This window comes from Brienomyrus brachyistius, chromosome 18 (genome assembly GCF_023856365.1).
Source record: "Brienomyrus brachyistius isolate T26 chromosome 18, BBRACH_0.4, whole genome shotgun sequence".
NCBI classification, from domain to species: Eukaryota; Metazoa; Chordata; class Actinopteri; order Osteoglossiformes; family Mormyridae; genus Brienomyrus; species Brienomyrus brachyistius.
In genome coordinates, this window is record NC_064550.1 from 18,303,250 (window position 1) to 18,315,759 (window position 12,510).

General features: G+C 46.3%; 1 protein-coding gene across 4 annotated transcripts in view; it reads left to right on the forward strand.

The window, feature by feature from the left end:
- Positions 1 to 12,510, forward strand: part of mtus2a (microtubule associated tumor suppressor candidate 2a) — a 68,728-nt gene that overhangs the window by 41,755 nt on the left and 14,463 nt on the right. For all 4 annotated transcript variants that reach the window (XM_048984452.1, XM_048984453.1, XM_048984454.1 and 1 more), the window contains exons 5-7: positions 7,941 to 8,099; positions 9,460 to 9,558; positions 11,394 to 11,623. In XM_048984452.1, coding sequence (XP_048840409.1) covers positions 7,941 to 8,099; positions 9,460 to 9,558; positions 11,394 to 11,623 — 488 coding nt within the window. The remainder of the gene's footprint in view (positions 1 to 7,940; positions 8,100 to 9,459; positions 9,559 to 11,393; positions 11,624 to 12,510) is intronic.

The following is a 12,510-nucleotide window of genomic DNA, read 5'->3' on the forward strand; positions in this document are numbered from 1 at the left end:
TTGCTGACGGGACGCTGCCAAGATCTCGAATGAGGCAGTACCATAAATATAAACAGCAGATTATGCTTTATTCTCAGCTGTCAATTATTTTAACACCGTGCAATAAATATTAGTATCCACCCATTCATTTCTGCTCATTTAGAAGTATTACGATTTAGTCAGTATTACTGCTGTATGTTGAGTTTTTTTTTGTTTAAAACATCTTCACTGTAAGCAGATTAATTTATGAATTAGTGCTTTATTTGGCATTTGCGAAAGGTCTGAGTACATTGGAATGCTTATTTTCACATATCCTGTCATCTCTCTTTTGAGACACACACACACACACATACACACACACACACACACACACACGTGCAGTCAGGCTGTTTATGTAACACCCTGGAGTATTAAGTACCAAAAAACACACATGTGATGATTCTGCTGAGACCAGGGCTTGAACCAGCAACCTTCCAATCACAAGCACCACTCAGCCACCCCCCCCCCTTGCAATTCCTCTTGCTTTTAACAATTTGTCAGTCACATGCTCTTTTTCAGCCACTCAGGGGACATTCACCCTTGTATGTCATCATCATCAGACAGGCCTGCCTCACTGTCACGTGAGATGAATCCCTTAAGTGTTATTTTACCATTTTGCTGAGTGAAGTGATTCGGAAGTTCTTTGTTCCACTGAGACCGGTGGCCCTACATGTGACAGGCGATAAATCAGGCCACGCCGATAGAGTAGCTCCGCCTCCCCGGGGGTAAGTGTGTTCGCATTGCGGGGGAGGCGAAAACCGCACAAACTTTTATCATCTCTGCTGTTTCAGCTGCAGTTGGTAGAACTGACCAAAATCGCTTCTAACCCTTTCTGTTGTTGTGTATATGGAGACCATTAATAAGTGACTCTGTAAACATGCTTTCTGTTACTCTTTAGTGGTACCATAATGTTTCCTCACTGGGGACTGAATTCTTTATGATTCAATTATGCATCAAGATCCAGAATGAAATTCGAATGTTCAGAAAACAATAACATGCTCAAAGTCATGCAGTAGTGCTCCAATATATCACGGCTGTTTCATACAACAGTTCATCAAGTGGCATTTACAAGGTACCAGTAATAAGCCCCAACAGATAATATTTTTTTTAATTATTTATTTAATAATTTATGGGCCTCTGCAAATTTTTTTTTTTTTTATAGTTCCAACCTACCAAGCAACACAAACATTTAAATTTTGACACAGCTCACTCTCTCCCAATTACTTTCTATCATTTACATTTGACTAAGTACCTGCAACGCGGAGTGATACATCTGATGCGAAATGTCCGAGTGCCGTTATACTCTGATAGCAGCACTTGCAGAATGTATCTTGTCCAATCAGATTTCTTGGTCGGAACTAACTGTTTTAAAATTGGATTTGACATGAATTCATAAGAAGTAAAATCAGTTAATCCAGTGGTTCTCAAACTTGGTCCTCAGGACCCACTGCCCTGCTTGTTTTCCAGGTATCCCTGTCCAACACCTTCTGATTACCTGGATCAGGTGTGTTCAGTCAATCAGAAGCTGAAAGACAGCTGGGACTTGTGTGTGGGGCGGGGATAGCAGGAAAACAAGCAGGGCAGTGGGGCCCGAGGACCGAGTTTGAGAACCATTGAGTTACTGTATTAGAAAGCAAAGCTTTACAGCAGACAGGAGGATTGACCAGGTTTGATATCCAGTGACCTCACAAGGATTATTGAATCATCTTGATGCCATTTTTCCCAGTTTGAGCTTCCGGAATCCTCATGCCATACATTTATTTATACGTATATGTTTAAATATGATGGGTACTTGCGAGAGAACCGTGTTTCACTTTGTTTCTTTGCCGCTTCATGTCTGTCGGAGGAATTTTTGCCAGACTCAGTCAGTTGGGGTTCATGCAGCCATGGGGCACCTGGCTATTAACCACAGCAAAATTCTGTCATCTTCACCACACACTTGTGCTCCATCAACTCATGGCGTTAAATTTCTAGATGGTACAGAAGACGTCATGAGGGAAAGATTCAGGGTGAGTTAGGAATCAGCTTTGCTTAAAAATATTTGGCTTTAGATTTTGTGAATTATAATCCTAGGCTGCTTTTTGCTTTTGGAAACACATACAATGTGATTGTCATTTTCCATTAACTCAGCTATCCTTCAGGAGACACTCAGATGGATGTGGTTGTCTTTGGTAATCCGATACAGTGTGAGATAGATGGGCGTGGTTTTGATTCAGTCTGGAGCACTTTGAGGAAGAGGTCAGGCAAGAGTACAATAGGGACTGACATGTTATGTCTGACTGTATGAAATGCTGTACATTAAGTGGGTCTCTTTTGCACTTGGTGTTTACTTGCACAGATGATGCGTCTTGTCACAAAATCCTGCATCATATCTGTATGCTTTAGGGATTCATAGATTAACAATCTGTTTCAAAAATGTTTGAAAGTTTTTTATGGCTATACGTATTTTTACTATCAAGACGGACCTGTTTTCTCTGTTAGGCACCAGCAAAATAAGTATATTATTTATGCTGACTCTATTTAAAATATATGTTTATTTATGTATAAGATCCTTTTGGTCAAAGAGATGTGCGAGGCACATAGCACACACACACACACAATATATTCCTTCAAGTTAAATCCTGCATGCAAATTATGCTTTACCCCATTTATCCAAAGCATCTTACAGAAGAGAGAAGGGTTGCAAATTTTATATGTGCACTCTGGGATTGGAACCCACAACCTGTGTGTTGCTAGCACAATACTCTACTTGTTCAACTGCAAGAGCTTGTCAAGGGGTTGTACTGTGCAGCTACAGTAGGTTGAGATTCCAGTGAATGTCCCTATACAAGAGTAAACAGTATGTTAACCGGAGCTGCTTCTCTTCCTGCAATACAACAACCTAAAGATTATTCAGTCAACCGAAAGTGCATGACTTTGGTTATCATTGTTATCAGGGCCAGGGGGGGAGGTGGCTAGTCACTGCATCAGAAGAGAAGCTCCAAACAGGGTGTACGTGGGTTTACATCTTCTTGGTTGGGTTTATATCTTCTGGGTTGGGTTTACATCTTCTGGGTTGGGTTTACATCTTCTTGTTATCCCGCCCTTATTTAAAGAGCAGATGCACAAATTAAGAAAGGATGGCACTCCTCCTTCTGTGTTTGTCATATCGTGTTGTTTCTTAGCCTGATCGCATTAAGAGAGGAGCTCAAAGCTAAGATACAGCAGCTGCTCTCCAGGGGTGTCAATGACAGCAGCTACAGATACATTTTTTCACCCCATCGCCATCCCGAGCCGACCTACTACCTTGAAGCAGATGGTCTCGCCATGCTGGAAGGTGTTAATTGCGCAATTGGAAACGATTCCCCACCAAGTTCCTGTATAATCAGTGGCGTTGTCCGCGATTGTTGCCCATTTTCGACATTTAATCGCGTGTGCGTGTGTGTGTGTGTGTGTGTGCGCGTGTGTGTGCGTGTGTGCGTGTGTGCGTGTGTGTGTGTGTGTGTGTGTGTGTGTGTGTGTGTGTGTATTAGGTTTATATTACTTTGTGGGGATCAAATGTCCAAATTTTTCAGGTCCCCACAAAGATCTGCAAATGCAATCAAAAAACTAAAAATGTTTCGTATTTAGTTTGGATACTTTTTCATTGGGTATATATTTTGTGTGATATGATTGTACAGTAAAGCAATTAAGGGATTGGAATCTGTCAGCTTTCCTTCCTCCCCTTTCCTTTGGCAGCTCCACCCCCACACCGTGATGCAATAACTTTCTTCCCGTCCACTAGCAGTCTATAAGCTCCGCCCTCCTCCATTAAAACAGTTGCTCAGATTCCGTGACTCAGACTTAGCCTACGGAGTGCTGAGCTACTCAAGCTCTCGCTCTTTTCCTCGTAAATAATATATCTGTATAGGTCTCTATGTCCCTGCCTGTCCGCTCCAGGCCAAGTTGGACATCTGTGATGAAAATCTAGCCCCTGCGCCCATATTCGCATGATGCTCATGCACTATGGAAGACATGCGTGTCGCTCTTGAGCTGCACGCACAACAACGCTGAAGCTGAAGCTGTAATCAGAGGAGAGACCGGCTGGATATTTTTCATTCCTTGTAACGTGCTTTATAAACTCCAGGAGCTGTAGTGTGAGAAGATCTCAGCAGGGTGACTGTTCCTGAGAAGTTGGACCCACCACTTGCAGCAGCACCAGTCACACTGTGCTCAAAACCCCTTAGATCCGGCATCATTAGCCATGCTTAGTCAGACAAGCAAACCTCTTCATCCTCTACTCAGGCTGCATGTAATCAGTTGCAGGCACTTGATTTGTTGTGTGTAGGAGCAGGATGTTCGTACTGGCAAACAGTGAAGCTGTGTGTCTTCAGAATACAGGGGGAAACCTATAGAATACAGATTCTTATTCATTCTCTAGGGAAAATTCTATTTTTGCGGATCCATCTTGCTGTCTGTGGAGCACACATGCAGGTGAGAGTAAACTTGCATAGCACAGAGTCAGCCAGCGTACTGTGCCCCTGGAGCTAGGGATTAAGGACCTCAACAGCGGCACCAGTCTACAGATTATGAGATTCGAACCAGCAACCTTCTGTACAGGCGCTGGGATTCGACCGTGCAACCTTCCAGTCACTGCCACAGAGTCCTAACCTGCTGAGCCACACACCACTTCCTTAGTATGTGGGGGACATCTCTGTGATACAGGTACCTGCAAACTCATGATAGAGAATAGAGTTACCCATAACCCATCACTCTCTCATTAATAATCACATTTGTTTTGCTTGTCTCCCCGTGCAGAGTTCCTGAACTCCCCTCCCATTCCCCCCATGCCCACACCCGTCATGCCTTCTTGTGCCCGTTTCCTCCTGCTACCCATCAGCGAAGATCACCCCCCCCTCCCCATCTCCTGTGCCATCGCCTCCTTCAGCACACAGACCCTTGTCCCCATTTCCTGACCCCGTCCGCATGCATGGGCTCTAGGAGCCGAGTCATATAAAGTGGATCTTATTAAACTATCCCCATAATTACAGGGGGGGGTGGGGGGGTTGGGGGATAAAAATTTAATATTTGCATTTCAAAGGAAGCAATTTCTTGCATCTCCAGAAGCAGAGGGAACTTGCCAGGATGCATGTTTTGCTGGTTCTGCTTTTTAAAGAGCTGCAGTTTCACCAAAAAAAATAAATAAAAGTAGGTCAAGCACCTTTGTTTGAAGATCCACATGAAAGGTGCCCCCTTAGTCTTCATACGTTATACGTCACCTTATTGTCTGCATATTGACATTTTAACTATAAACTGTGGATATTATTGGTATAAAATTAGTACATTTGCATTTCAGCAGAACAGCGGCAGTAGCACTTGATAAACAACCTTTTATATGACAACACTCCTTAGTTATTTCTATTTTTTTTTTATTGAGAGAAGCTGCTGCCTTCTGGAAGGTTCTGCTAATAAGCAAAACCATCTCTGCTCCAGTAGTTAACAGCCTGTGAAAGTCAAGTGGATGTTCTGAAAGTCTTCCTAAACTCCCGGCGTTTGGCTGGGTACAGGAAAGTGGTCCTGCCTGCACTCCTGTGGATCCAGCAGCCGTCACTCCGACAGCTTGGGGATGCCTGGTCACCTCCGTGTCTCCCCTATGGGAGCCCTCATTATCTAAACACATGCCAAGGGCAGTCAGTGCAGGTTATAATCAATTCACCATGTGCTCCACTGACCCAGACACAAATCCCCAAATGGCAGAGTGTTATTTAAATCATTCAAACCCAGTACTACATTCTGGGGTGGGTCCGTTTTGGGACCGAAGAGCAGAACCTCACCTGTTACCTGTCATCGGCTGTCATCCCCGGCCACATTTGCTGTACATATGCTAAGCGGCACCTCCACCAACCCCCCCCTACTGGCCTCCAGGTGTTAGCAAAATGCAGCGAGATATCAGCTTGAGCGTGACCTGTGCGAGGACCTGACATGTCGCCATTAATCGACCCGAGCTCCGGCAAAGATTCAGTCATGGGAGAGCTAGCCTAGTTTCCAAAAATCCTCCTGCTATCTGAAATGAGGCTTTTTTTGTGGACCAATAGGAACAGTTTTCATTTTTTTTTAAGCCAGCTAGTTTCTCAATAACACTGAGGGCTTCGGGACCTGTAACGAATGCATACTGCTTTTGCTCCTCCGCCTCCTCGTCTGATCCCCCAGACAAACACAACTCCTTTTCCTAATGACAGTGATTTTTCTCTCCATCGTTCGTGGGAGGACCTTTCTCAGTCTCAGTGCAATTTTGGAGAGGCGAACAGGCTGAGGAAAAACTGCTGAATTGTTCTGGAAGGTGGACAGTCAACAAACCAAGAAGAGAGAGATTTCACTTAGCTTCAAGCTAACAAGAAACAGTAGCTTGCAAAGACAAATTGTATCTTAGAGAACTGTGAAAGGAGAGCAAATTTCTTCTGAGCTTTTAGCTTGCCTTAGAGATGTCCAGTGCAGGTCCCGACAGCTTGCGGTACATGTATATATTTGTTCAACCTAAAAACTTTGCCAGCGATTAAACTTCAGTAAATTTGTCCTTCCCTCTTTGGCCTTAGCTTTGTATGTGTATAAGTATATTATTCAGCATTTAACACAGAAATTATGTCATAATTTTGTGATCTTCCATGACAGTAACCGTATTTATTTCCTGCCTTGCAGATTGGCTGGTTCCTGCCTTGCAGCTGGTCTATTTAGCCGGTCAGCTGAAAATCATTTGTTTAGCCAGCGCTGTTGTTTCAGTGAGTCCAAACCACTCAGCCCCCGCTATTCCGGGAATCTCCGCCTTGCCGCAGCGATGTTGACTCCATCGATCTCGCTGCTGAGGGCCGCTTGAATAATTCAGGGTCTCTGGGATAAAAGCCTCCCCGGTTTTTGTGTCTGGCCTGTCTGACATCTTCACAGAGAACACGGCCCTCTGTGTTTTGCGGTGCCGCAGTCACAGCGCCTGTGACCAGGCTGTTCCGCAGCTGTTCAATGGAATAAACATAGAATATGTATTCATGGCTCCCAATATGGGATGATTGCCACTGACGTGTTGGCACCCCCTGCTGGTTGAGCTGAGATGGGCATGACACCTGGAGCTCGGGTGTCTGCTGTTAAAATAGAACTCTTACCCAAAACAGGGGCTGAACATTTAGCAGGCTTGTAAATTATTCACTATTAATCTAAACCAACAAGCACAACTATGTCCAGCCCGCTGAATGGTCTCAAGGAGAGAGCTGTCTCACAGAAAACTCCCTCCATTATGAATAGAAAAGTAAAAATTCTGATGGAAGGTCAGAGTTTATGGTTTGAGTAAATGTTTAATTCTTTTTTGCTGTCACATGTAACTATGTACCGTGCTGGCGATCAGCAGATGGTGGCATCGTCTTGTCGTTCCGGGGTTTCAGAGTCAAAATGGGCACGTTGTGCCAATCGATCACATGTCTGTGAATTTTGTCTTGCTGGGGTCTTGCTGGACTGGTGACTGTTCGTGCATTAGTGTCTGAGCATGCATGTCTGTGGGACCAATGGAGGATGGATGGATGGATGGATGGATGGACAGACAGACAAAATAAAAGGGATGTAATTCCCTTATACATACAGTATAACATGAATTCCCAAGAAGAACCCTGGATTTTTCCTATAACCAGGAGCAATTTCAGGGTTTTTAAGGTGGGGGGGTATATGTTTTGAATCCATGAGGGGGGGGCACTCCGAGGACCAATCAACTTTCAGCTTGTATACACCCCTCCAGAGTCAGCTGGTCTCGTCAATATGCCTGGTGCCCGGATGCTCCCTGCATCTCAGGTGCTGAGAATGGCTTCATATGTTTCCGTGGCGACCGCTGCTGAGGCAGGCTGCTATGGGTGATGATTAGCATGTATCTGTGTGTGCGCACATGAGCATTTCGATTGCTCTTCCTTGCAACCCCCCTCCCCACACAGGCTCCAGCTGTGGCAATGAGGATCCTCAGCCCTCCCCCAAGGCTGCTCCTGCACCTAATGAGGCTCCCAGAGCTCCCAGCCGGAGCAGCCCCCAACCCCCCAGCACCCCCATCCCTGCCCGCCGGTCTCTCCTACCCGCATCTCGCAGTTCCCCAGTAGGTGAGTATTACTGGTTATATTGCCACCAGACACCAGTCCAATTTGGCTATATGGGCCTCACTTTCTGGGGGGGGGGTCATTTTAAAGCATCACTCTTCTTCACTATTATTATTTCATATTTGTCCTTGTCACCCTGTTTATCAGTGGGAGTCAGAACAATTAAGATCATAAATGGGAGAGGTACAATGCTGGACACAACAACATATACTACATAAAAGGATGGATGGATGGATGGATGGATGGATGGATGGATGGATGGATGGATGGATCAAATGAACGGAGGAAGATTCCATGAACTCACTATATCTCAACCCAGTCCTCAGAGACCCCCAGACTGTCCACATTTTTGCTCCCTCCCAGCACCCAACACACCTGAACTAAGCAATCAAGGACAGCAAATATCTGGTACAGGTGTGTCGGGAGCTGAGACTCAGTCTCTAAGGTAGTGTGGCATTAAGTGACATGTAGCAGAGTTCTGATCTGGCACATCAGTCGTGTGTGAATGACGAGGGAATCTCAGAGCGTTATCAGGCACGAGAGCCTAAACCAGGGCGACAGCAGAGACATCAGCCAGCGCTCATCGCAGCAAATGCGGCTGATGGATGCGATGGCCTGCTGTCCGCCAGCCGCGCGGAAGGAAGCGGTTCTGACGCGTGACAAGGCATCTCCGTCGACCCGTGGCTTCATCATGGGGCCTCTGGGTTGCCATGGCATTAGCCTTTCCACGCTAGGGTTGACGTCCAATATGGGGAACACTGTGGCCATCACAGACGTAACTAGCCAATGCCTACCCATTCCAAAAGGGCTGAACCGTTTATGGATTTCAAACCGGAATCGCTATATGAAACAAACGTCATTAGCAAATCGCAAAGGCGGCAGTTTAGGATATGCATTCGTAGCTCGTAGTTTAGGCTATAACATGACTTCTGAAAATATGTGCAAATGTGAAGCTGGAAGCGATCCACATGCCTAAGTTCTCATCCCTACATTAATATTAACGTATAAATTACGTTAATATTTCAAAGATATCTCATGTGGTAATATTGAGCTGAAATTTGACTTTTAAAAAAACACGTTGCAAATCAAATTACAATCGTAATATCTGTCATAAAAATCGCAATTAGATATTTTCCCCAAATCATTCAGCCCTATATTCCAACTTCTCTCTTCCAAAGACTTTCTCCAGTTCTGGCACTTCTGACTTTATCGCTGCCCATTCAGAGTTCCTGGTTCTTACTGATAATAACTGGCCCACTGATGTCTGGTCCTATGCAGCCCCCAGTAGATGATGGGAGAGCTGCTGTGATAGTTTGATTGACTGGCTGGCTGCTTTTGTCATCAAGTGTTTTGTTTCCCATAGCTTCTAGGAAGGAAATCCAGAGTGAAGGGGAAGCTCCCAGGCCCACAGTATCCTCACCCAAGAGGTTTGCTGTGGTATCGCCCAGGCCACAGTCTCCAGGTGAGTGTACCCTTATCCTCCGGTGACTGCCCAGACTCCTGCCCTCCAGGGGAGTAGCCCTAAACCACAGTCACCCGGACACTATCTTGACCCTTATCCTCCGGTGACTGCCCAGACTCCTGCCCTCCAGGGGAGTAGCCCTAAACCACAGTCACCCGGACACTATCTTGACCCTTATCCTCCGGTGACTGCCCAGACTCCTGCCCTCCAGGGGAGTAGCCCTAAACCACAGTCATCCGGACACTATCCTGACCCTTATCGTCCGGTGACTGCCCAGACTCCCGCCCTCCAGGGCAGTAGCCCTAAACCACAGTCATCCGGATACTATCCTGACCCTTATCCTCCGGTGACTGCCCAGACTCCTGCCCTCCAGTGCAGTAGTGCTAAACCACAGTCACCCGGACACTATCCTGACCCTTATCCTCCGGTGACTGCCCAGACTCCTGATTCTAGAATGTGTGTCTGTACGATGCTGCATGATGACCACACCCTGATGGGACTGGCCCAACAGGTCCCTAGAGATGTTCCTCCAAGCTGTGGATTAGCCTGCTTGATCTACGTAAATCCTTGCGGGTCTTGACGTGTGCACCTTGGTCATGAAGAGCCAGACAAACATTGGTGCCTTAAGCCATAGTCTTTTATTGTCTCTGCTGGCTGCCCTGGATAGCAATTTGAATATAAGACCTAAAGAGCCGATTGTCGAGTCAGGTAGAGCTGAGTTGAGGGTCCATGTTTCCAGATGTGGCTGCTCCAATGCCACCAAATCCCGCTTTGTATGTTTTTTATTTAATGTCAACCAAAGATGCCCCATCATAGACTTTTGGAAATGTCCCTTATAAGGGCTATATTTGGTCATGAATAGAATGCTATGATTGTGTAATGTAGTGTACTAAAGGGCATGATCTTATGCCCTAAAGGTTACTATTTAAAATCCCAGGAGGTGCTTTGCTGTTATTTTTTTGAGCAAGATGATGAAATGTTTCAGATGAGCAGATCGGTGTGGAGGAAATTGGGTGAAGAGTAGCGGAGATGAGGTTGGAGAAGGTTAGACACAGACTATGAGATTTTCACACTGTGGTCTGTGTTTCTGCTTCACTTTGTGTTGGGGGGGGGAATCCTTTTTTATATTGCACCTTAATGATGGCCTTTTAAAATATTATCTCCCATCTCTGCTCTCTGAGTAGACAAATTGAGGGTATCATTTATACTGACAGGCGATGGTAAAATTCATCATGATTGGTGATGAGCTTCAGCCAATTTCAGCTTGGCGATTCCAGAGTGTGTAATAACATACTGAGCCCCCCCCCCCCCCAGCCACCCACATCTCTTTTCATGGTAATGAACCCGATAGATCACCCTGTCCCCCCACCTAGACTCTATAGCACAACCGGGCACTTGTCGATCCCTTAGGGGGTGGGGGGCGACAATTTGTTGCTTGTCGGCAGTCTTTACCGACCACAGAAGTTGGTATCCAGATCTATCTGCTGCTGAGACGCTAGCCTTCAGTTTGGTGGGCGCTAGGCAACAACAAGATCGTTAATAAGACACGGTATTTGCTAATTTATTATGACACCAGACAAGAGTAGGAGCTTCACGAGCACCTGGGAGGAGTAGGAGTGCTGCTTTTGTTTGTCAGTGATGATTTGCAGGGGAGTGCTCTCCAGTGCTCGGCTTTCTGTTCCACTGGAGTGAACAGGTAGGTGTCTGTTGGCTGTCTGTATACGGAGCATGTTCAGCAGCCCCCTGGCAGGCATCCTCGGAGCCCGAGCTGCATGGCTTGGGTACTTTCCCAAGCACAAAATGTTTTTTGCTTACTTGGACCCTTTTCCCATCAGTCCACGCACGTCAGAAGCCGGGGACTGCAAGGGCCCCAGTAGCCAGTGACCCTCCCAGGCCAGGGCCGGTGGGAGGGCAGGACACGGAGGCGGCAGCGGCGGCGGTGAAACAGCTACGGGAGCGATGCCAGGAGCAGGCACGCAGGCTGCTGCGCTTACAAGCAGAACTGAGAAAGGCCACGAGCTGCCTGGAGGCCTTCGCCATCAGCACCCAGCACTTCTGCCTCAAGGTACAGCACTGCCGCTGCATCAGAGCTGCTGTACCAGCAGCTGAACCGTGGTGCAGGCGTACAAAAAACAACCGTACGGCCATGGTGAATCACAACGGTACCTCATGGGCGGGAGTTTGGGCAGTCACCGGAGGATAAGGGTCAGAGGATAGTATCCGGATGACTGTGGCTTAAGGCACACAAGAATATTCTGAGGGCAGAAGGAAAAACGATTGGTTCAGAGTGAAAATTAATCAGATCCAGAAAGTCCAGAAAGAATATGCCGCAACGGTAGGGGCTCAGTATATGCCAACAGCACAATAACTTTTATCTTTGCAGATACAATATCTCTCAGCAGTACTGACATACCGTATTATAACATATAACAACTATCAACAGTACAGACACAAATTATCACAACCTGACAGTCGCAGTATATTTCAGAATAGCACAGGGGCGAAATCTCTTAATAAAGAGAGCCTTTCAGAAGCTCCCGGAACAGCGTACACTCAGATCCCCTAATCCCACTGTGACACCTGGGCTTGACAGGGCAACCTCTCCAGTGTGTTACACCTGGCCTGCAAGAGAGAGTCATACCAAGCTTTTTTTAGCTCATTTTTGAATGGGATGGCGTCATCTTCTGTCCATAGCACGAAGTACAGCCATATCTGTGATTAGTTTCACTGCATTCCCAGCATGGTTTCCACAAGGCCAAGTAATTATCCTCGAGAGGACAGCTCGATTTAGAGCGCGCCAGGTTTCCAAAACAATAAGCAATGCACGATTCGTCTGCTATGAAGGATTTGTTACGTATTGCTTACATGGGCTGTCGTCCTCATTTTCCCCGACGGTTTGGTTGCTATGGTTTGCTTGTGCAGTTAACTGGGGCCCTCTAGAGAGGTTACTGG